At 38.0% G+C, this 25,549-nt stretch overlaps 4 protein-coding genes across 8 annotated transcripts; all 4 read right to left on the bottom strand.

The window, feature by feature from the left end:
• Window positions 5,196-9,717, bottom strand: LOC18779592 (UBP1-associated protein 2C). 4 transcript variants are annotated; one of them, XM_020561766.1, is made up of 2 exons: window positions 8,477-9,717; window positions 5,196-5,511 (listed from the first exon to the last, which is right to left on the bottom strand). In XM_020561766.1, exon 1 carries the CDS (start codon window positions 9,632-9,634, stop codon window positions 8,489-8,491), a length of 1,146 nt encoding a protein of 381 aa, XP_020417355.1. In that variant the 5' UTR covers window positions 9,635-9,717; the 3' UTR covers window positions 5,196-5,511; window positions 8,477-8,488. The 4 variants fall into 4 exon arrangements, with proteins under 4 accessions (XP_020417355.1, XP_020417353.1, XP_020417354.1 ...); XM_020561764.1 differs by lacking the exon at window positions 5,196-5,511 and adding an exon at window positions 5,964-7,524; XM_020561765.1 differs by lacking the exon at window positions 5,196-5,511 and adding an exon at window positions 5,964-6,488.
• LOC18780367 (U-box domain-containing protein 7) lies at window positions 9,988-13,111 on the bottom strand. The gene is made up of 2 exons (XM_007212780.2): window positions 12,325-13,111; window positions 9,988-11,040 (listed from the first exon to the last, which is right to left on the bottom strand). The coding sequence occupies exons 1-2, from the start codon at window positions 12,807-12,809 to the stop codon at window positions 10,179-10,181; spliced, it is 1,347 nt and encodes a 448-aa protein (XP_007212842.1). The 5' UTR covers window positions 12,810-13,111; the 3' UTR covers window positions 9,988-10,178.
• On the bottom strand, window positions 15,594-20,806 carry LOC18779641 (ubiquitin-like modifier-activating enzyme atg7). 2 transcript variants are annotated; one of them, XM_020561757.1, is made up of 15 exons: window positions 20,504-20,806; window positions 20,211-20,410; window positions 19,539-19,756; window positions 19,167-19,358; window positions 19,024-19,078; window positions 18,759-18,856; window positions 18,445-18,634; window positions 18,226-18,331; window positions 17,999-18,143; window positions 17,763-17,921; window positions 17,477-17,665; window positions 17,075-17,275; window positions 16,873-16,988; window positions 16,572-16,731; window positions 15,594-15,961 (listed from the first exon to the last, which is right to left on the bottom strand). In XM_020561757.1, the coding sequence occupies exons 2-15, from the start codon at window positions 20,344-20,346 to the stop codon at window positions 15,788-15,790; spliced, it is 2,139 nt and encodes a 712-aa protein (XP_020417346.1). In that variant the 5' UTR covers window positions 20,347-20,410; window positions 20,504-20,806; the 3' UTR covers window positions 15,594-15,787. The 2 variants fall into 2 exon arrangements, with proteins under 2 accessions (XP_020417346.1, XP_007213620.1); XM_007213558.2 differs by having other exon boundaries at window positions 20,211-20,806.
• LOC18779722 (transcription factor bHLH30) lies at window positions 20,909-24,532 on the bottom strand. The gene is made up of 2 exons (XM_007212829.2): window positions 23,676-24,532; window positions 20,909-21,630 (listed from the first exon to the last, which is right to left on the bottom strand). The coding sequence occupies exons 1-2, from the start codon at window positions 23,988-23,990 to the stop codon at window positions 21,148-21,150; spliced, it is 798 nt and encodes a 265-aa protein (XP_007212891.1). The 5' UTR covers window positions 23,991-24,532; the 3' UTR covers window positions 20,909-21,147.

Raw genomic sequence — 25,549 nt, 5'->3', positions numbered from 1 at the left:
AATGAGGAAATTTAATTTTGCATGCTTCTTCATGTTGTGCATAATTGTGGTGGTCTTGCTTCTATCAGCAACAAGTGCAGAAACTCGGCCTCTGAGGAATTATAAGTACAAGAGCAAAATATCGTTCCCAGGATTAAATCAAGGTAGCAAGGCAACACTTGTCCACCACAGATATTATGAGGTGCCGATGAGAGTGAGCCCTGGAGGACCCGACCCCCGTCATCATTAAATCAACTTATACCGTTATACGTGTGTGTATATGGTGGTTGTCTTTGATATCTCTAGATGAAAAAAAATAAATAGACTAGCTCAAGTAGTTAAGAATATTAATTTATTCTTGTACTTGAGGTCTTATGTTCGATTTCCTCCTCCCCAATATCGCATGTATCAAAAACATAAATAAATGCACTTTTTATGGGAATATTGTTACTCAATGATAGATTTAGCTTGTATATTTATGGAGAAAAGTGTCTGTTGATTAATCGTACCTTATTGCAAAATGGCGCATATAGCACAGAGCAATCCTACCTTCAACAACAAGCAATATATATATAATATGCATGCATGCCTGTGTTATTAGAAGAAGGTTTGGAATTTTGAGTTCTATACATATTTTTGAAGATATATTGTAGTTGTTAACATGTTAATTATGAACCAATTAACAAGAATTTTGTCCCTTGGAATGAGTCTAATAGAAAACATGAATCACTAGTCATATAATCGGCATGAAAAGATTAAATTAATATTTTTAATTAATTAACACATGAGTAATACAGATCTTTATCAAGTTTTGAAAGATACATACAAAGATAATAAAGACAAGTATGAAAGTAGTGAAGCGATCGAGAATTATTAATATTATATTTCAGAACTGACTTAACTCATATCATACATCACTCTCACAAAAAAGGAGAATCCGCTGTATTGAGGATCGATGGAGCCATGTGAGACCCCAATCCAGAGAATTCCCTTTTCTTATAAAAGTCGAATAATATGGTTGGACCGCCTCACTCTAGATGGTGTGACATCTCACACAGTGGAGAGAAGGTGATTAAGCTTGGATATAGAGCATACTTTGCTTGGTCATCATCTGATTCTCCACCCAGTTGTCAGTTGTGGGACGCACTTTGAAGTCAGCCAGTTGCCTCAGCTCAATTTGTAGGACGGTCAAAAGAAGAACACAAATTGTGGCTAATTATTTTTGGTGGGCAGCTATCACTATTAGCAGCGGTAGTAGCCTGATAGTAATCGGACAAACATACAAGATGGACACAATCTCAGTTTTGGAAGTATTTATTATGTCCAAATTAATAGCACGCGTGCACAGTTAGCACACTTTAAAATAAGTAATCAACTAATTAAACTTTTACTGGCTTTACGGTATCTATATTACGTTGTTAAATTATAATTAAAAATTGCACACATTCAAATATAATTTACAATTATTTAAATATAGTCATAATCCAATTAGTCCGTCGTCATCCATTGAAAACGATAACGCACCACAAGGGATCCTCTCATAGATTGAGCCCCCACTTCCATTTTTAGGTAAAGTATTGGTTACATAAATAGGTTAGACATAAATTAAACATGCACCAATTAAAAAGAAAAAAAATGAACTTATTTGTTAAAAGACATGTAGAATGACATATGGGATGACAACAACGACAACGATGGAAAGTCCCAGACAAAATTGCATGTAGAGAAAAGAAAAGGCAATGACAGGACAAAAGGATTCCGAAATGAGTTCAATAGTGTGTTTACTAATCAGAAATTGAATTTCACCTATGAAGGATTTTTGCATTTACTTCATATTAAGGAATTGCAAAAGTAAGTGGGCCCACACAAGATTAGGAATTGAATTCTTAATTTGTCATCTACTTTAACCTAACAACGAGGACATTTTAGTAATTAATACCACTCCTACCCCAATTCCATATGATTTAGTAAACAACTTCAATAGGAATCCGAAATCTAATTCTCCTCAATCCACTCCTCCTCAATTCAATTCCTCAATAAATATCAGCCCAAAATTAACAATTCTCAAAAACTTTGTTGCTTTGCTACTCTCTCATTTTTTTATTTTTTTTTCTCGTAATGGCAATCTAGATAGTGCAGGAGGCCAACGATACAAACGACCCACTCCCCTCCACGTAAGACAACATCTTAGGTAAAGAATACCAAATTAGAGGGCTAAGAAAATCTATCAATACCACATCTTTCATACTTTAAACCTACCCTCAGCTTAATTGGGTAAACAATATTCCAATCACCTTCCCTAATTATGGTTTTGTTTTTCTTTCCATCTGCAAGGATTGAAGAAATTGGACCAATTCAATCCAATTTTAGAAAGAAAGAAACTAGTGAATTACAGCGTATGTAGATAGGTGCTGCTCCAACTTGAAAGCTTTTCGGGAAGCAAGTGGCTTCTAGAGGTTGACAAAAAGTATGACACCCTCAACTTTCTATCTCTTAATTCTCTCTCTCTCTTTGTTTTATTTTTTATACAAGTCATATTAAATAAGGGGAGAATCGAAACTAAAATCTCGGATGCACAGATTAATTCTTTCTTCTTAATTTGGGAAAGGGGAGGAGAGGAGAGGGGGCGGGCTGCCTAGGGCCACAACATTTCTATTTCTTAAAATATGCAACAAATACTGTATTAGGTTTGGTTTGTCTCTGCTGTGGTTATGTCCTCACTGAGCTCTTCAAGTTCAAATTATCTGCATTTTGAATGTGGAAATTATGCAGGACCCAAATTTAATATTTACTAAACCCATCTTGTGATTTCCTATTTGCTAAGCCCAAACCTGAGGATCGGGGGTGTTTTCTTTATTTCTCATTTTGGGCTTCATATAAAGCTTTTGAAGCAAGTTATATTACTTTTGTTACTCATCTCTTTCATCTCCTCTCATTTTCACTCTTAATTTTATTCCCACTCTCATTTTCACTCTCATTTTCTTCTACTCCATCACAAAAAAATAAAGACTAAAAACTAAAATTGAAATGGTTATCAAACGGACCCCCAACTAAAAGGGGAGGAGATTTTTCATACACACAATATCAATGTGCCATGGAGGTTCGAACTTGAGACTGGTCTAAAAGTCAAGGTTCTTTTTCATTAGGCTAAACCCCGTTGGCAAACTACGGTTTTAAATGAGGCATAAATAAATTTTTTATTTCTTAAATCCAAAATTATTTCCTAAATCCTTAATTCCATAAATATTTAAAATAAGAATTATAATTTCATAATTTAAAAATTATGTATTGAGATGGGTCTTCCTCTGCCTATTTAAATTTGGGTTGTGGTAGGATGAAAGTAGGGATGGTCATGGATACGAGTCCAGATCTTTTGCCTCTATTTTTCTTTTGCATGGTAAAAGTCATTGAAAATTCTAAAATTCATGCTATGTGATGACACACCTAAATGACTCGTCACCAAAAGTGATGCCTGCTACACATCAAACTTTTCCCTTAAAAAAATTTCCCCTGGGTGAAATACAAGAGGAAGTGCACAACTAATATTTAATCACAAATTATTCTTGTCCACAAGTCAAAAGATGAAGTACTAATATTTATTCACAAATTATTTGAGTTGGCCTTAAGAGATTGAATACATGAAATGCGTGGGTTCTTGAGACTGAATCCAATATTCTTAAGAGGCTTGAATAGCTCATGGGAGAAAATATAAAAAACGTTTGCTGTCCTGTCTCAGATCACTTGCTGAATATTTTAAGAAATTTGGTAGGATTGTGCAGTAGCCCACCAAAAACCACGAGTTCCCTAAGCAGCAAATGGCCAGATGTTGAACACTAGAAGTGGGCAAGATACATTAGTTTGCGGCGTATATCACAAAGATATGCTCAGTGGTTTGCCCTACTCTTTCAAGTGCAGCTTGTACAAGAGTGCGCATGACTTAGAGCACAGTGGTTTTAGAGGAAATGCATGAAAGAGTAGGGCAAAGAAGAGGAATGAGAAAATGTTAGCAACATTAGAAACGTAGCATCATGGATCTAAGAATCACATCAATGTCTCTATATAACTATTTATGTTGTCAGGCTATGACTTTGAACTCCGCATTCCGTAAAAACAAACTTCTTAGTATGTATCAAACAACTTTTCAAGAAAAAGTTAATCTCTAATAATATATAATTGATCGGGCTACTAGTGTGATGATGGCACCCAGCCATTAAGCATATATCACAAAGATATGCTCCGGCGGGGTCAAAGAGCAATATACCAGAAGATAATTAACATAGCAGCAAAGTTTGAAACAATGTGATTGCACAAAGCCGAAGTTCCACATTGGATTTGTCAGCTTGTAGACGCCGTACCATAAACACTAGTCTAATCAATCGACCAATCGACCAATCTCTCTCTGCTGAGATCTCTTGTGCTTTTATAAATTTGGGCTTGTCATAGAAGGAATGACACTACTTTATGCATAAGTGCTTCTGCTTCTAATCAATTAAGCGCTTAGCTAGCAATCTGTGCATAAAAAATCAATGGCTGCAGATTCAAATCTACTCATGAGAGTTTCAGTGCTGATGATCATGCTTATTTGGTCAATGCATGGCAGTGGTTTGGAAGCAACAGATTCTTATGGTGGGCGCAAGACCACGCAGAAGAGTAGAATTGATAGTAATTCTATTTTACGTGGATTGATAAGTTATGATTTGTCTAGGATGGGGAAGAAGCAGCAGCAGTATAACGAGTACATGAGGATGAGCAAGAAATTGGATGGTGACAGAAAATCACCAGGAGGGCCAAACCGTCAGCACAATAATTCCCTCCAGCATTGAGTTGTAAAGCTCAACTTCAAAACAAGTGCATTACTCCTAGATGCTTATTTCCACACATTCATAGAAGAAGCTAATTGCACCGATTGATTCGACTGGTTTAAGCAGAAGGTCATTTCATGCGTTTTTCTTTCTTTTAGTTTCTGTTTCCTCTTCTTGGTATTAGCTTGTAGTGTTAGATTCTCTATCATTTTGTTATCTTAGTTTTTCCAGTGTCTGCATGTGTCAGAGGATATAAAATATGATCTGCATCATATTCTTCAGTCGACCGGCGACCGGTATGGTTGTAATATGTTTCTAGAGTTTGATAAGTAATAAAATAAAATGCAGAGAGGAGATTAGATTCCAGAACCAATTATATGATATGCATGCATGTATGTATGTGCTTATATTGTATATAACACTTGGATATATAGCATGTGTTTAGAGGTCAAAATCATCACAAGTTTCTTTCTGAGGTGGTTAGAAACCTACAGTTAGTCTCATTCCTTTCCCATGTGGTTTTATCAGACAAAAAGACATCTCCTGTTGCGCCAACTATAATGTCCCATGGCTCTCAAGATTGCAGAGGAACTCTTTTAGAAACCAATCTAAATACAGCCACAAAACCTCAAGTTTGGAGCTGATGATACTTTCCACGACATGGCCCCAAGCGAGGTGAACACCACATGAAATTGGTGCCTGACAGTGACACTGCCAATGCACAGTAAAACTGCAAGCAAGTAGACAAATATCACGAGAGAGGGACATGAAGTTGGTGCCTGACAGTGACACTGCCAATCCACAGTAAAACTGCAATCACGTAGACAAATATCACGAGAGGGAGAGAGAGAGAGAGAGAGAGAGAGCTTAGATTAGATAGGCCCTTTCCTAGTCAGGAAATTGGTGCATTTCTTTTGATTTTGCTCTTAAATAGTAGAAAACAGATAGATCAAGGTTGTTGACCATTAAAACGAACACTGGTTAGGATAAGTTGTGTTTAATTCCTTTATTAATGTAGTTAATGATACATGCAACGTTTGGTAATGTTACTCTCCTGCAACTTAATTTTCATGAAGGACTTGTGACTTCACAATCGAAAGCATATGATTAGTTTTATGTTAAATCATTTAACAAAAGCATTTTATAGAATGTCACCACGATGCACAAAGAAACTCCTCCTGCTATCATAGAAAGATCAATTCATTTATCAAGCAGAATAATCAACATATCAGGGTGTGATTTTGGTTGCGCAAGTCTCAAGATATGGCAAGTGAGAATAAAGAACTGGAACTGTATCATTACAACCAACTTTGAGAAATAATTAAGATCGGATATAAATGAACAGCAACATCTTCTATGTTCAACTCTAATCGCACTCATCTAATCTCAATACTTCTTTTCTTCGTCTGGCGCAATCCAGAAATACACATAAAGATAACTGGCAAAACATTAAAACAAATTCAACTCCATGCATTAAAGTTTCATCCCACGCAATGTCATAAAACTAAACACTTCCAGCACCACCCATAATAAGGCCATTGATCTCAAGATGAGGATAAACTATAATGACTAAGCAGGTCACACCGATTAGGATCCAACCTCCACGAGGGCCATATATGTTTTTCCACATCACAAGAATGGACCAATAAAGAACAGAGAAGCCAACTCCGAGTTCATTAGTTAGCAGCAGCCGAGAAAAGGGTAAGCCTGAGTCATGATATCCACAAAAGCCAACAGAAACCACAGGGCATAATATGTATAATATATGGAAGTGGCTTTCCTCATACATCAACCACACTCAAAATACACAAAGATAAATGCTACGAGGACAAGTCAACATTACGTCTGGGAGAGAAAATAAGAAAACCCATTTCTACTTATATGATGCATTAGGCTTTCTATAGATTGTGGGGCATGAAAACCCAAAAAAATGGAAGGAAACCATTTTAAGAATCTTCCCTCTATGCTTCACTTGAATTGAGGGAATAGGGAAAGCAGTAGACAAGAATTTCCAAAAGAAAGAAAGGCAGAATGATACTTGCGCTTTAATGTATATGATAATTTTCATATCAGTTCAGCAGAATAACTTACACACCTAAGACATCATACTCACTTTAATTGCACATCATGGCTCATTCTAAAGCAATATAAACTCTTTCATACGTAAACAAGTTCACAAAACCCACAACTTGCTAATACATGATATACAAGAGACAAAGTCAACATAAGCTAACCAATAAAGATACTAGCAACTATCCGAAATGATGTGGAAGGCTGTATAACAACTTTATTTTCAACATAAACTAACTAAAATAAGTGGTAGGAGACAGATCACAGAACTGAGAAATGGTTGAAAAAGAAAATAAAGTGTCCTATTTTTGTTATACTGAGAAGATAGATATTTCCCCTGAAATTTTAGGTTAAACTCCCTCATTACAAAGACCAAACTGAGCATGAATGTGATGGAAAAAGGAATCACTTTTAGGATCTTCACCAATAGGTTCATAAGAGAGATTGAAAAAGACACAATATGATCTGTTCCAGTTGTACAGCTATTCCGAACTCAATAAATAGAAAAGTAGCTACTTTGCACTATTCATCTAGTGGTGAGGTAGTATCGAATAGACGACAAACTATCAAATCACTGGGCAGCACGTAGAGACCCGCAGAATGGAAAGCTTACATCAAAGCCCACAATACATAAAAATCATGAATATGAACAATTGCACTTTCTCTCAAACACCTAACCAAAGTCGAACAAAGAAAGACATCATGGTATGGACTTAGAGGAAGCAGAGGTTTCCAATTTAAACTTAAATAATTGAAACTCGAGAAACACTTGTATGTCATGATAAAAATTAGATTTTTTTCATGAGCCACACATAAAGGTAAAGCCACAAATTATCACATAAAGAAAACAACTATCAGCATTATAGCATAAAGAAATGCAAGGAAGTTTACACAAAACAGAGGAAGTATTGTCATCAACTCAACAAAAAAGGAAGTCCCTATTTCAGCACATCATTTATCACAAACGGTATACTATCCTTTCGAATAAGTTCTACATTTAGATCAACATCGATCAGAAAACAAGGCACAACTCATAGAAGCAGATGAAGTGAAGCAGCAACAGAATCACAGCAGTCCATATAATCAATCCAAAGATTTCATTGTCTGCATTCATGAAATCACCATAACCATTTAAAGCATTTGCGCCCAAGAAGCTTCTCAAGGACCTGAACCAAATACCCATTCACCACTCAAACAAAGTAATCAAAACCTAAACAAACCAAAAACGAAAAGCTTCTGCAATCAAATGCAAAAACGAAGATAGTACAGCCGATTGTAAATCTTTTAAAACATTTGACTAACTAAAGAAAATTATATGAAACTTGATCGCAAAAAGAGAAGTGAGTTTTGATCAAAATCCAATTCAAATTGAGGGGAAGTATCCATAAACCAAAAGCAACTACGCACAGAGCACATAAGATGAAATTGACTCACGGACATGTAAGCCAAGAGACAGTTAAAAAAAAAAAAAAACAAGAACTTTTTTATTCAAGTTTGGCATTTTACAACATAAAACATTTGTGACCCTTCTGGTATACCAAGTTAAATCTTCAATTTGTATATTACCATGTGTGTATATATATTGAAAAAAAAAAAAAAAGGAAAACTATGAATGCAAAAATTACCTTAGTAAGTACTCAGTAGTATGGTGGCATGCCCTGGTAAAGTCCACCAGGCGGGACTCTAGGTACAGGAGGAGGCTGCTGATGCTGAGAAGGAAGCCCCATGGATGCTCCTAAACCATAATGCGGACCATCCGAATACCCTCCATGCCCCATTCCTATAGAACTTGGCGGCAACCGAGCTGTGAATTCACCTGGAGGCGGCAAACCATATGCACCTCCCAAATTGGCATTATACCTAGCACCGAAACTATTACCAGGCAGCCCAGGCAAAGGCTGATGCCCGCCAGGATAACCAGAATATGGACCCTGCTGATGCGGCGGCGGGCCCTGATACAACCCCGGTGGCATCGAAGATTGCGGTGGAGGGACGCCGGAGTTATCAACAGGAGCTGCTTGGGCCCCACCAGGTTTGCTCTTCTTGTTGTCCACCGCCAATTTGCAAGCCACCTGATGACCGTCGATGTTCTTTATGGGTTCAACAAGTGCAGCCCTGGCACCCTCCTCAGTCTTGTACACAAAGAAAGCAAACCCCTTTGATTTTCCGGTGGCCTTATCGAACCCTAGCGGTCCTTCCTCAATCTCTCCGTACGCCGAGAAAGTCGACAACAGTCTCTCCGAAGAGATATCAAACGGTACGCTTCCCACGTAAATCTTCCTGGCGGAGACATCGGCGGCGTTAGAGTTGCTGTTGCTAAACGACGCCGTCAAGCCGGCAGCAGCGAATTGCGTCACAGTGACTCTACCATCGATTTTCTTGCTCGGTTCTTTGAGAGCGAGAAGGGCCGAGTCGGCGTGCTTGAACGTGACGAAGCCGTAGCCTTTGGATTTTCCAGTGGCCTTGTCGGGAATTACGATGGCCTCGTCGAGGTCGCCGAAGGCGGAGAAGAGAGAGCGGAGGGAGTCGGAGGTGGTGTCAGCGCCTAGGCCGCGGATGAAGAGTTTCCGGAGGGTAGAGTCTTTGTCGGTGACGGAGCGGACGGAGTCGAGGACGTCGGGGTGGCGAACGACGGCGTTTTGGAGGATGTCGATGAGCTGGTCCTGGGTCAAGGGTTGAAGGAGCTTGCGGGCGTCTTCTGAGGTTAGAGAACTCGATTGGGAAGTTGGAGATAGTGATACGGTGCCGTTCAGCTCAGTTTTGCGCTTCTTCGTGAAGTCCATGGTGTGTTTGGGATTCTGGGGAGGAAGTCGGAGCCTGAACTGCGCGAGTTTGTATAAACCCTAGACCTAGGGAGAGAGAGATGTTCGTAATCCTTCGCTGTGAATTTCGGGGTAATTTATACGACATTATACTTGGTGTCGTTATGGCTGAGTAGGCCTGGGGCTCTAATGATCATGGGCCTTACTTGGGCTTACCATCTGGTTTATTTGGCCCAATAATTTTGAGATGGAGAAATTGGGTTTTTTCAGACAAATAAAAGTGGAAATTTCAAGAAAATAAATAAATAAATATGGAAGAAAATATATATATATATATTTTCACACAAAGAATGGTGCACTCCTTAACACATTGAAACAAAGGAATAAATTTTATAAATAAAAAATAATAATAAAAACTAGCCACTACATTCCTTTGTGCCCCATGCAAGGGTTCATTGGTTACCCATCTGGATAAGATTTGTTCAGATCAGATGTACAATTGTCATAAAAGCTATATGCACAACAAAATGCAAAAATTTTAATTGTTTTCACTTGTGTCTTTGAATTAGTAAGGCAAGCTCTTAGAGCTTGTGCTGATAATCAGAGACTTGAGCTTAGATGAGTCCCCAGAAGCACTGGCCCTCCTTGTTATCATTTCCATGTTCTTGTAAAGACTCTGCTTCACCAAATTCTTCATCATTTTCTTCCCTTGTTGAGCCTCTCTTGGGTTTACAGGTGAGCCAAGTGGGGACCCAATTGCAAATCTTGCTGTCTGGGGCCCAGAATGTGGGCCCATTTTGGCTTGCCTCTCATCCTTGAACCATTGCAATAGTTTTAGTGCTCTCTTCTGAGCTAAAGAGCTCCCCAATAAGGCCACTTCAAGAAGTATAGGCACAATTCCTGAGTTGGCCATTTTAACTCTTTGATCTGAGCTTTGATGAGCTAAAATCATTAGAATGTAGGAAGACAGCTCCTGGCATTTGGGTTTGTCCTCCCATGTCAAAATCTCTATCAAGCTCTCCGGCACCGCTGCGCTATTCTCCATAGCCTTCTTTCCCATTAGGGTCACAACCAAATTCCCCAATGTGGCTAGAGCTTTCTCAGAAAGCTCTTTGATGGAGGACAAATTCAACAGAGCCTCCACCACCCCATTGGAGACCAAATTGCCTGCATTGTCCAGCATGGTGGAGAGGTTGTACAAAGCACCCAAACACGTCTCTTTGGTTTCAATGCTTGAAGTTCCTGACTCAATAATGCCAACGAGAAATGGGAGAGTTTCTAAAGAGGACAGAGGAAATTGGGTATTTGCAAGTGAGGACAACAAGAAGAGCAGCTCTGCAAATTGGTGCCTTGTTGGCTCATCAAGAATGTTGATGTCTTTTGGTAGCTTGGAGAATATTCCTGCCTCCGCCATGAGAGCCTTGTTCCTGAAGAAACAGATCATGCAGAGAGAGAATTAGGAGAGAGAAGCACAAAATGTCTCCAACTTATTATTCTGTCTAACTTCATGATGACAATACGAATAAAACTATACAGGTCAAGTCAATAATGGGTTTGAAATGTGACCGACTGATAAAATTAAATAAACATTTTATATGAATTATGAGCACACCAAACCAAAACAAACCGAAGAAATTTGTAGCAGAGTGATGAAGTCAACGAGATTCCAAGATTTGGAGGTCAACAAAATGGGGTAATTTATTGTCCAAAATCAAATGGAATCTGAACAACTACACTACAAATCTCACAACCCTAAATAAGTCGTCTCATTTGAAAAAAAGGGTCACGTTAGCTACGATTATATTGTTTCCCTTCCAACTCCTCCAACTCTCCCAACCACTAGGGTTTGTGGGTCGACAGTCACCGCAGCCTGCGGGCTGGCTTCTCTGCTTCAAGGATTTCAGATAATGCACATGATAATTAAAGCAACATTAACCCATTTTCAAGTGCTAATTAAGTTGCAAAATGTGCTTAAGCTATACTGTCAAGTTAATTGGCCAATAAATAAATGCAGCCATGAAAGATAGATAGCATATCTGCTGCATATGGCCAAGTTGATTGGGCAATAGGTTAGGAACCACTCAAATATACTATTCTTTTACGTCTGCTATATTCTTGCTTCTCTTCACTAACTGGCCAAAACCTACCCCACCATTAAAAATGTCATCCCCTTTATAGCAAACTCAGCTATTTTCTGTCACATCATCACTTGAGTCTGGCAGGATTCAAATGACAAATATAACTCACTTAATTCTTAATCGACTGAATATGGATCCCTCTTTCATTTTTTAATAATATATTTTTTTTAAATACAAAGAAGAGAAATTTCTCACACAAACTACCAAAATATCAGAGAATTCAAAACTGAGATGATCGATCTGCAAGTCAAAACTATTTCCCATTCTACTAGACCGCAATAATTCATTTTTAATAACCCTAGAGAAAAATCAGATAACTCTATCCTTAAGTCAAATTTGGTCACTAGAACTGAGTAGACATCACCACTTGACTTTGTATCCGTAAAATGAGTGAGTTACACACAAACACACACACATATATTAAAATTTTCTTAGCAATTTTGAGACTTGCAATTTTGACCTTACATTCAAACAAAAATACATTGCATTTATCAAATTCAAAATGATGTAAGTTTAACTATGCACTAAAACCAAAAATATATATATAAAAAATTGTAAGGACTAGGAGCTTACGTGTAAGTTCCATTAGCAAGCTGAATCAAGGCGGACACCGCCGCTCGTCGCCGGGCAACCACCTCGGACGCCGCCATGGACACCAAAACCGGTATAACACCAAGCCCACCGACCAACTTCCTGACCTTGACATCTTCTTTAGCCAACGTCCCAATCTCCATAGCCGCCAACTCCCTCTCTTCCCAACAAACTCCAAAGTGAAGCTTCTTCACCGCTCTCTGCAACCCCAACACATCATCCTCATGATCATCGCCACTCTGCTTCTCCAAAACTTGCCCTGCCATTGTTGCTTCGTTGTTATTGCTTATAACTTTGGCGGGTCTTGATGACGATGTGTCGAAGTGATCAGACGGCGTGGGGCGCTTGCGGGCGTTTTTGGAGCGCAGGAAGCGTCGGATTCGATTGAAAAACCGAAGCTTGATGTAAGAATATAACCATATAGGAGAAGCAGAAGAAGAGGTAGCAGTAGAATTAGAATCAGACATGTTTATTGCTTGAATAAGGGAGACAGAGAAATACAGAGAGAGAGAGAGAGAGAGAGAGAGAGAGAGAGAGGGTTGAGAAACTGTGTTGGGTTTTCTTTTCTTTATATAAATTTCTATGGAAGTCTGACCTTTTAGAGAGAGAGAGATAGAGAGAAGGGTGTTTGTGGGTTTATGGGATCTGTGGGACAAAGAAGAAGGACGACTTTAGAAGATGAAAAACAGAGGGAGCACAAAGCACATGCAGCAAACAGTGCTGACTAGTCTATTGGAACTCACAAACCGTGACAGATATTTTGAAAACACAGATTATATGTGATCTTTATTTGTATTATTCACTCCTATCCCCATAATCCCGCTGTTTAATTTCTCTAATTACTAAAATGTCATTCCAAATCGATATAGTGATAGTCATTTCTTCTTACGAACAAATCACAATTTGACGTATGCGTCTATATCATTCATTGCATAATTTGAATTTTGAGGTTGTGTTACTTGTGTACGGGGGGAGGGGCCCTACATATCACCAACTCCATTGAGGGGAAGTTGCTTGGATGTAATCTAAATCAGACGGCTTAGACTATTGTTGACTGTCCCCAATATCAATGTTTATGTGCCATAGTTTCTGGGAATGCCACTGTGTTGAGCTAAAGTTTTTATTTATTTATTAGCAAGGTATTATCTTTAATTAATCTTGGTTCTGAGATGTGAGCTACATTAATGGCATGTGGGATCAGAGACAAAGGGCACCTGCACTGATTTTCTTGCAGGGTCAGAAATTTTTTATCTCGACAGGTGTCACGCATGCACAGAATTAATGGGTTACTTATGCTGCACAATTGATCTAGCCTTTTTTTTTTCTTTTTTTCCTTTAATCTTTTATCAGTGTTTGAGATTTTCTCACATGCATGGTTTCTTTTGGTGGATTTGTCTGCAGGATGTGTTGCTGAAACAAAAACATATCTGCTTAACTAATGTTAAATTAACATGTTACATAAATTAATGGATCAATCGATCTTGCTTGGGAAAAAGAAAAAGAAAAAGAAAAAGAACAGCTTGTTACACTAAATTCGTGCAGGTATATCCGATTATGTTTATAGGACAGAGTGGCATAGACTTAGAACATAAACACATACTGTATTATAATATTATTATGAGATCCGACCTAAAACGATACAATGGTTTCAAGTTATTCACACGCGATGATATTGATAGGTTGTTATTCGGGTCAAAATGGAATTCCAATTGGATTCTATGCTTAAAAATAGGAATTAGGTATTGCTTCTGTGATCTGCCAGATTTGGTAGGTCTATGGAAAATATTGGTCATCTTGCACCTGTAGCTTTCTACATTTTTCGTGCAGAATGCAGAGGTCTATATTCAATAGTAGTTAGGTTATATCCCATATTAGCATGAATTGAGAAAAGACCAATTAGGAGTCCAAATTGGGACCGAAGTGCCAAAAATCGAACTAAACTTGTACTAACAATTTTTATGGGTTTTTTAAAATTGTATTACAACTCTAGCTCTAGTGTTGCCTTGCTTGCTGATGGTCAAGAGCAAATCGAAACAATGCTTATCTGATTAGTTTAGTGCACCACTTTGACAGAAACACTGATCACCAATATTGACCAATTCATTCAAAGTATGTTTTTTTGGTGGAGTCGCATTATGGCAAAATCCAAAACACACACAGGAGATATATATATATATATATATATATATTATGACATGAATATGATGATGGCGTGGCAGGTTCCACCCACCAATTTATCATTTGAGTTTTGTTTTGAGTCCTAAAAAACATTGAATTTTTCCAACGTGTGAAACAGTAGCCACAGCAAGCGCAATAGGAGGGAAGGGAGGGAGGGCTTTAGATTGTTAAATCACGAGCGGGAGGTGTTGAGGGAGAACCCAAAAGATGACAAGAACCTAAACTAGTAGTGCTTTTATGATGTGTACCACCATCAACCATTGCTACCTTTTTCGTACAACTGCTGCTCCTGCTACTCCGTGATGTTCTGTTATGGTTGGTGATTAAGATTGGATTGTTGTTCTATTATGTTTGATGACTAAGATTGAATTGGATTATATTGCAACCGAGCACGTGATCCACACACATTGGGATAACTAAGGCTAAAACTCAAATTGGAGAGTCCACTAACGTATGTGCTCAGGTTGAAGATTAGTCATATGCATTTCAAGGGTCAATTTGCGGAACCAAACCACAGCTGCACTAACTATATTGAACTAACTGATATCGTTCGTACCATCCCAAACCCAACCACAAGCCACAAACAACAACATTCTATTATTCATGACGGTTCATGAGACTGAGTGAGACAAAAAGTGCAAAACCCACTGAGTTTGAGTTTGAGACTTCTTCTCATCCTACTCCCTTGAGAGAAAAAGACTCAAATGTTGCTTTTTTTTCTCCTTTTGGAGCTCCAAGCTTGAAGCTTCCTTTCAAGTTCTGATTTTCAAAAGAATGTAGTTTTAAGGTTTGTGATTTGAAGTGGCGGCAGCACCATTCAAAATTTTCAAAAGTCATCGAAACGACTAGACCAGCTGCTAGGCCAAATCTTAGGCTGCCAACTTATGCCATGATATGCTGACACACGCAGCATTGTGGTCTCTGACCATAATTTTCAGGTCACACTTCGCACTTTGGTTGACGGTTTTAAACTTTCTACCCCCTCTCTGCCATACATTTGATATTGGTTCTTCTTCTTCTATGATAGTCGGAAGAACAACCACCAATGTCTTCTCTGTTGCACAGCGTATAAATTGTAACGAATAGCCCAATTGAATATATTATTTCGTATAGAAGTAGGGTTTAAAGTTTAGAAACAATCGTGTTGAGAACAAATTGAAACATACATACATGATTGAATATAACTTTCCTAAGCATCTGTACAGTTGAGAATATATTGCAGCATAAAAAATTTAGAACCACCCACCTATCAAAAGAAAATAAAAAATCAGACTTCAACGCAATCATCATCATCTTCATCCGTTCCATCATCCCAGTCCAATTCGAATGAACTAGCTGATTTCATCAACTCCGTCAGTCCAGTTAGGTCCTCCAGATAGGTGGGGTGGTTGATTGCTTGCAGTATAAATTCCATTCCCTTTTTCCGATATTCAGACACCACCTGAATGAAATATTCATTTTGGGATGATTTATTTGAAATTATAGTTAGATACAAGACATTGCTAAAAGGAATGCACAAGGAGGAAACTACAAAGAGAATCTAGATAATTATCACCGTTTTCATTCCCATCAAGCTTCCTCACAATTTTTTCCTTTAGTTAACATTATTCTACTTTTAAAACATGTTTTCTAAGTATTCTACCCAAGGAAATCCTTATCTCAACTAATAAGTAGAATAATTAGAAAACATATTTTAAAAGTAGTTCTTTAGTTTTATAGACTTGACAATGTAGAATGAGACGCCTTCTACTGGTTTTGTAATTTCATTTTATATTTGCTACAATTATGAATAAAAATAACACCCCTCATATAATATTTGATAGAAATTAACACATTAATGCTTGCGTATCAAAATGTCAGGATGCAGGCCCCTATAATTACTAATTCAGTTGTGACTGTCTCATCCAATAATACTACTTATTCATTGATCCATATGAACTGTTTATTCCCTGGATAGCATATAGAACTAATGGCTCAAACAGTTAAAGAAGAAGCTCTGACTTTCTCACGGTACCGCCATGGAAAAAGTCAACAAGCAAGGGAAAACTTACAGTGCTGCAACAAGCCGTACAACTGTCTGAGGAGTGGCCCACAAGTGTCATCTGTGAAAACTGTGCGAGGGAACCTCGAATTTGATGGGGTAAAATACCAAGAGGCTGCTCACTGCTTTCACTATTACTGGAGTTTAAAACATCACCTTCCGCAAATATCCTGAACACGAGCAGTTTAACACCGAAATCTCAGGTCAACCATTGAAAAAAAACAAAAAACCAAAGTGGAATTTCTATTTAGCTATTAACCATGAAAACTAATAAATAATCAGGCCCTTTTCAAAAATTTCCAACCACTTACCCGTGAGGGTGATGCAGAATTCCTACTAAGAGCTCAACTGCAAGAGCTGAGGCAATAGGAGCAAGGCCTGGGCGTGTAACAGTACATTGCTGGTCCAGTGTGCGGTTTGAAGTTGACTGCACAGAGAACAAAAGGCTTATGGCTGTACTTGACATACATTGAACAGCTAAAATATCATATCTATTGCATTCTAGAAAATTACATCGATAGGCGCAACCACATCATTGCAGAAGTAACAGCCCAATCTCTTCCCTCCATCTCTATCAGTCAGGCCAAGGTTGCTCATATCAGCAGATAAAGAATTTGCAGCTTCAGCTTTTGAGTCGTGGCTAGAGCTAAAAGGACCTGCTCCATGGCGCATAACCAAGAAGCTATCAAATCCTAAAGCTGCAGTTATAGTAATCTGCAAACAAATAAACAATAGTTATTTTTTATTGGACAACATGAATGCCAATTCAATAAAGATACCTAACCCAAATATCCTACATGCTTGAATCAGGTAAGTAGATTGTCTTAACGTAGATGTGACTCACATTTAGATGTGAGAATATAGTGCCACATTATACCTCAGTGAATTTTTTTTAAAAAGATTAAGTCAACAGACCTTGTTAGTATTTGCACAAAGAAGAGATGGTAGCCACCGACTTTCTCTTGTATCAGTCAACAAGAAAACTACATCATGAGAATCAATTAAATCATGTAGGGATCGACAATCATCAAGCACAGTCTGCTCTTCTTGACTAGGAACAGGATGTCCAGGCATTGGTATAGCCATGACAACACCCTTTGCTTCCTGATAAAAGAAAGAGATGGATGAACAATATAAGAAAATCAACAAATTTTTGGCTTAACCCATGTGTTTTAGAGGACAAACAGATGAAATTAATTACCACAGCTGGAAATATTCTCTTGAGACTATTAACTGCTGCTGTAGCTTTAAGCTCACCACCATTTAGGCAATCATCTAATGTATACAGGGATTGCCTCAATGGATTTGACATAGCCACCCTGCCATTGTCAACCAACGTAATTCTGCGGACACCCCAAGCCTGTAAAATTCATAATCTTCAGTCACCCAAATAGATAGAATAGAACCAGAATTTTTTTGTAAGTTTGGAGCACTCACCATAAGCGTGCGAGCAACCTGGCATCCAAGTGTACCTGCTCCAAGGAGGAGACACTTGAGAGAAGACAAGCTATTTAAGTTCAGAGAAGGCAAAGCACGCCATCTCATTAGTTTCAAATTCAAATCTGCAGCAGATATGGCCAACCTGTAAAAGTTATCATAAGACACCGAGATGACAAAGGACAACTAACATTATCGACTACAGAGAGCCAATACAAACAACATACCTAGTTGGATCCATAGATTTAGCCAGGCTAATACCCCTGGGTATTTTTCTCCCTTTGTTAAGTTCCCACCCCACTGCATTAGGTACATAAGGATGATCCCTCCATCCTAAACAGATATAAAAATCCAAGTTAGAGTACCTAAAAATGCAAGCATATTCAAACTGTAGAAGAAAGAAACTTAATAAAAAATAAGCTGTTACCCAATTTCTGCAGCTCTACCTTGTGGAACTGTAATCAGAGCTTCACCAACAAGGGACAATCCCAGATCTGCGAAACCACGATTCTCTCTATAGCATAAAAAGTGAACAGACTTTATATCCCATCTTGAGCAAATAAGGGCAAGGAAGTTGCGAAGAGGCCAACCAGGATTGTTTGGAAGATGGCATGGATCGTAAAATCCAAATAGTAACTGCGATGGCATGCAAAGTAGCTCTAAGGAAGTTGAACCCCAAAATCTAATATCTAAATTCATTCCAGTTTCCCATCACCTAAATGATTAGCTATAGTTTGAAAGAAAAAGTTTGCAGACCGACCTTGTGACCATCAGCACTTTGGCAGGTTTCCCAATCCTTTAGATGCTTAATAGCAGCGTGTGAATTTGTATCAATTTGGACCAAAAAGAAGGGCACATCTGAATCAGACAACTTAGGTTAGAAATGAACATTAAGCAAGTGTAAACTATGCATGCCTATATATAAAACACAAGCCACCGAAATCACAAGCTTGCATCTGAACATATGAGCACATAAGATGTTTCTAAAGACAATACATAAAATAACACAGGAGACATATATATACCTGCTGTTAAGCTTGAGTTACGCCACTCATTAAATGCTGCTGAAAGAGATTCCGCCTAATACATATGACAATAGTGTCGAAGTTAGGGATGACATCTAAATGCCTTGCCACTGTGTATCCAATAAGAAACATATCGTACATACCTCCTCCAAGCTAAAACATTGTGAAGCTGGCCTCAAATTAACCAAGGTTGCTGGAGGATCAAGCACCAGAGCAGGAAAAGCAAACCAGTAATGAAAGCTCCATTTTTTCAGGTCTGCAAAAGAGATAAGGAGGAACCTGGAAAGTACTGAACTGTCCTCCAAAGCTCTTCCATTATGGATGTCCTCCCAAATCTGATTACAGAAAAGAAGCAGACATAACATGCATCATTTTAAATTCACTTTTAGCAAATAGATTCATCTACCTACATGATATTTCAACCAAATCATATAGTTTACCGTCGTTCAAAGATGTAATACTTTCATCCAAAAAATTAAACAAATTTAGAAACTAAATCCATTTGAAAGCAATACCTTTTGTGCTTCTGCCTTAAGTAAGCCCTGTTTGTCAAGTCCATGAAACCTTTCTACCGTATTGGTGTTGTAAAGGATGCCAGGGACGGAGCATCTGTTCCTATTCCCTCGACTTATTTCTGGTACCTCTGATTCTTCACTTGAATCCGAAGGCAAAGACTCAGCTAGAAGAGTTAAATGATTTGATACTTGAGAATGTGAGCACGGTGCATAGAAACCTGGAGCAGGGTCGGTCCATATCTCAGATTACAGAGAAATTTACATTTGGAGAATAGAATTTAAGAACATTGTATAGCATTCATCTCTGAACTAAAGCTTTGTTTTTTTAGTTAGTTTCATGAGATACTATTTTTGCTAGTGCTCAATATGACACAAGAATTTGAAACTTGTGCTGCTTTTTCCTGCTTCCTCAAATTTACTCAGCAAAAGAAAAAGTCGACATTTTTTTTTTCCCCTCATAGTCCAAATGCTTGATCATTGAGCACCTAAAACTGTACAAATCACCAATTTTTACAAAACAAGAGAACTCAGACACTACACAGCATTTTTTAACAAGAATATAGAAAAGGAATTTCCAAAAATCACGATCTGACATAGCTGAAATTTTCTTTCTTTTCTTGTTTCCACAAATTTCATAATCTGATTAGAGAAAAACAATGAAAGGAAGCGAACCAGTGATGGGAATGGGAGAGTCATCGATGCCAAACTTGTTGAGCTTCAATGAAGACAGTCTGTGCCAGAAACCCTCGTCCACCGAGCTCTGAAACGGTGCGAATTGAAGTATGGATTTGCCACTGCTCCCCTCCATGATTTTTCTACTGCGATTAGCTTCTTGCCCTCTTCTTCTTCTTCTTGTTCCTCTTTTTTCTTTTCTTGTTTTTGAAGGTTTGTGAAAATTAAATAAACAGTAAAAAAGTCACCAGAAATTTGTCAGAGACAGTTCAAGTACAAAAAGGAGAAGATACCTCGGCTGTGTTGCTGTGTTGCTGTGTTGTTGTGTTGTGTTGGCGAGAGGAGATTGTTTTCTCTACGGTTGCTTCCCCCTCCTTTCTTTCACGGCTTTACGGGTAGTTTCTAATGAAATCGCGCCAACTCAGCACTTGGGACCCACTACATAGCCATATGGGCTTTTAGTTAACAAAACTCCCATTCACACCCCCCCGTTCTACACAACACACCCAGTCCCATCCAAGTTTTGTTCTGTATTGATGACGGACTTGAGATGCCCCAAGGTTCTTTTTTTTTTTCTTTTCAAATATTTGCCTCCAAATCAATGTTACATTTTCCTGTAATGGCTTTCAGGAGAATGCATTTGTAACTTCGGTTACGTGTTTTTTAAAATATAAATATAATATAGGACATCGAAATAATGGGAGTCTAATTTTCCATGAAATTCACAATTAAATACATATTTTACATACAACCAGTTTTGTCTTTCCTCAGTATATAGTTCATACTTTATTGGGGGTTATGTAATACAATGTATACATGAAGACCTCACAAATACTTTATCTTCCGCACATCCATGTCTAAAGATACGAATACAGAATCCATATTACAATACAATATGCACATCTTCATCACCACCAACACAAACACAATCTTGCTCTCATGATGATGAGCTCGAGGTATCGAAGTAAGAGACCCTCCGCCTTTTGCTCGGCAGCGTTGTTCTTGGGGAGTATTCTGGTGAGGCAGAAGCCTTATCAAGGACAGAACTCAAGGCCTGGTGAACAGAACTTGCAAGAAGTTGGAATGCATCAGCATCAGCATCATTGCTTCTCTCTTTGCAGCTGGTGAAAACAAACACATTTTTCACTCGGTTTCCCAAGGTTGCTATATCTGCCTTCACCATTTTCAAGTGAAGGGAATCAAGAGCTTCTCTTAGGTCAGAAAGAAGCTCAGACCGGTATTCACAGCAGACGGATGCTCTCACAGATATGGTTCCATCCCCTGCCCCAGTGTCATAGGGTTCAACTTGCACTTCATCAGCATCAACGGGAATGAGAAATCCCTTACTAGATTCTAGGGCATCCTTCTTCAGTTCTTTCACTTGGCTGATAACTGTAGCAAGTAATGCGGCTTTGTCCATCTATAAATAGCAATTAGGTCAAGGTTAAAGACTTAAATCAGTTGCCAACACCATAGCTTCTCCAATATGCTTGCATATAGATGCACACACAAATACATGATGCATATATAATATACATATTAAGGGTCATTCACAACAAGTCAAGGCCAATCTATTGGCTGGTAAGGTTACTAACATCAGCATGATGTCTTCTTTGTCAATAGCATAAACCCAGTTAACTTAGTCATTATACAAATTGGGGGCCCTCCTGGAGGCCCCGGCGGCCGCCTTGCCCGCCTGTTCCCAGGGCCTCCCCTGCTACCTAACAATTTCAATACAAGTTTCCACATACTTCCAAGCTCACCTAGGTAGACTTAATATTTAATAAATAGTAGCATGAGAAAAACCTTGCTCATAAGTTATCAGAGGATAGACTTAGTCCAGGAAATACAGAGCTAGTCATCCAACTTGCTTCGACTTGGAAAGCGGGGTAGATGACACATTAAGGAAAGAAATGTGTGATTAAAAAAATTATTTTTATTAAAAAAGATACTCTATGAAGCTTGAACATAAAAAATTTAGTGGTTCTTCTTTCCCCATACATATTTTCTTGCTTACCGCCCCAAATATGATATAATATCTTAATTGAACGGTTGAGCAAGACACATCTAAGCCATAAATTATAGTCCTGATGTAGACCTTATGTTGGCATCTACTACACAGCTGGCGCTGTACCCCATCATCCAATCATAATCATCAGTACTTCCCAAAACACATAGAATGGTCAGCTAAAGACTGAAGCTATTGACAGCAAAGCATCCCATATATATACTTAGTGTTAAACAACCACAGACTTATAAAATGTTCTAGGTGCACTTGACTTAGTAGATTTATAAACTAAAGTCAGAGTTTCTCTGCCAACAAAAAACCATTTCTACGTTTCCTTCCAACATAGTGCGTAGTGTGCTGTACCTAACAGGTTGAAAATCCACCCCACCCCACCCCACCCCATCCCACCCACCCCTAATGCTTGATTTCTTAATTTAATTGAAAAAATGCAAATCCAAAGTGCACCTAGACATTTACAGCAGATTCATTTTACAGATGGTTTTGAAGCTCTGAGTATTTTAGATGTTTAGCTTTTCAAATAATTTAACATATCCATGAGTTGAGTAGATTCATTTTCCAGATGTTTTGAAGCTCTCTAAGTATGGAAGAAGTTTACTTTTCAAATTATTTAACATATCTAGAGTTGACTTTTGTAACTTCCATACCAGAGTTGACTCTCCAAAGGCACAAATAATGTAATGAAAACCTTTGTTAATTTGAATGATGTGCACTAAAGCACGAATGATCTTCTCTTTCATGATTTCATAACTCAGATAATGACAGCATATCACTAGAAGGGGTATTTCATATTGATCACCTTAAGCTTCTTGGAGCAAAATTGAATACAGGATCCATAAAAATATATTAGAACAAGATTCCTGATAGAGAAAAGCTTCATTAGAGTTCAGAATCTATGTATTCAATTCAATAACTCTTCAACAGAATTCTCATAGCACCCCATTATATTTGTTTAAACATGTTTGCTTTTTGGCACAGAATATAATGACTGTTAAAAGCAAAACACTCTCAGCTCTGCCCGGTTGTCAGATTCTGATCAACCCCTTGTTGCCACAAAATAGGAAGAAAAAACTTATCATATTTAAGCCAAAAGTTTCATATTTGAAATATTTGGTCAAGTAGGCCAAATAGCCGTTCGAAGTTAATCTTAAATTGATCTGTACAATTCTATTTTCACTTATGGTCTGATTAAGGGCCTAGAAATTCAAAGAATCTAAGTTTCATATGGTAAGTTACTACTTTACAGTCAGCAAAAAGATGTCGAATAACTTTTCGATAAAGAATTTCAAATTTAAGGTAAGACCAATTTCCTACTAGTAATGTTTTCCAATGACTAGTATCTAATAACCAGTTAAAACTTAATAAGCTATAACAACAATCCAACAATCTCAAGTATAATCAACCAGTATGATTGAAACTACATGAAAATTATACTTTACCTTTTCAGTGCAGGGCACGAGACCACGAAGCGTAGAGAGATGTGCATTAATTCTCTCTCTTCTCCTCCTCTCAGCCTCACTGTGATTCTTCAAAGCCGCCAAGGCCTTTGCCTCTGATACCCCTTTCTTTCCCACTCTCGCTGGAGCCTTAATAAGCTCACCTTTCTCACTATCCAAAACCAGAGAGTGAGGCAAAACAGACCCGCCTCCTCGCAGAGCCCCACCAAACCCACTTGAGCCATGCGTAAAAGTGTCGAAGAGGCTCGAGTATTCAGACCTAAATGAAGAGTTGGAGTTAAAACTGTAAAAAGCCATGTGGGTTTTCTAAGTCTTTCGATACACAAACCTATGAACCAAAGCTGGAGAAGAGCAGACCAGGAGGGCGAGTAGTTGGGGCAAACCAAAAAGAGAGCTTTGGGAAAGGGAAGCTTTGAGAACCAGCTTTGTTGCTTAGCAAGGTGTTGATTATGGTGGCTGTGGTGGTGGCAGTGACACTTCTTGTGGGTTTGGTCATACCTTCCATTACGCAAAAGACAAGCTTTGGTGGTTTGGAGGAGGTGATCAATGAGAAAACATCCACATTTTCTTCTTCATGGTCTCGAAGTCGAGGATTTCAAAAAGGCGAAAAGCAGAGTGAAATAGAGGGTTTTGGGAACTGGGTTCTCGGGAAAGAGATTTATAATAACGTGAAAGGTGAAAACTTTGTTGGGTTTTCGATGCAGATGAAGAAGAAAGGCAGACAGAGAGTCAAAGGCTACTGGTTCACGGAGAGTTTTGGAAGAAGGCGTCTTTTTAAGGAGCAGAGAAGGGATGAGAAGAAGAGAACAAATGTACTGTGGAGTTTGAGACGGAGGAGTAACCAAGTCCCACCATATATATATTGCCAGCAATAATTTTTAATCCACTATCATATTGATAGCAATAATTTTTAACATATATAATACATGAAAAATGCCAAACTTTTTTATGCAATTATTTATATCATGTATTTCACTTATACACATACATGACAAAACATATTCCTCAAGACATGTTATAAAATAGACAATTTCTTGAGATGAAAAAGAATACAAAAAGAACGTGAACAAAATTACTACTTATATTTTTGCGCATTGATATGGCTAAAACGATGTTGTTTCAATGTAGAATTTATGTGATCAATAAAAATTAAATAAATGAAATTGAATAAGCTATGATCATAAAGTATAAGTTTAACTCGAATTGTTCAAATTTGCTTAATCTACTTAGGGTGAAAAATGTAGCAATTTCCATGCCAAATACCTCTTCATGTGGCAAACTTCATGACAGCCAGCCACATTAATTCATTCATGTGGGGATTAGATCCACGTGGGGGTGATCTTCATTAAAGAAAAATAATTTTAAAAAAAAATTAAGAATGATTTACAAAAACATAATGCCATAATTCAACATTTAACTATAATAAGTTTCTGGTGCATGTTTTTCTTTTTTGGTCAACGAGGTTATGCTGTTAAGACTTAAAATACAGAATATTGCCATTATTGTCTTTAGGAAGGTTAAGATATTCAAAGTTGGCAGCTCATCGAGAAAACGTAAAAGAAAATATAAGCGATAACATGTCACGCTAAAGTGAGCTTATTTATGAAAACCTATATACCGCGCAATGTCAATTTTTCCTTTCGGCAAGCTCAAAAGTCCACATATATGCAAGGGCCAATATTGAGTTGCCTTCAACTAACTTGCCCTTAAAAACATACATCAGATTCCGGCCATAAAATAAATAAACAAACACAAAAGCAAAAACCGAAACTTTGCTTCAGAAAATACTAATGATATAATATATTTGGAAGACTTTCTTTAAAGAGGATATGAGGGTCTTGCCTTGTCATCGGTGG

The sequence above is a fragment of the Prunus persica genome, chromosome G4 (assembly GCF_000346465.2).
Source record: "Prunus persica cultivar Lovell chromosome G4, Prunus_persica_NCBIv2, whole genome shotgun sequence".
NCBI classification, from domain to species: domain Eukaryota; kingdom Viridiplantae; phylum Streptophyta; class Magnoliopsida; order Rosales; family Rosaceae; genus Prunus; species Prunus persica.
The sequence above is the reverse complement of the archived record's forward strand: the minus strand, read 5'-3'. Positions and strand labels throughout refer to the sequence as shown.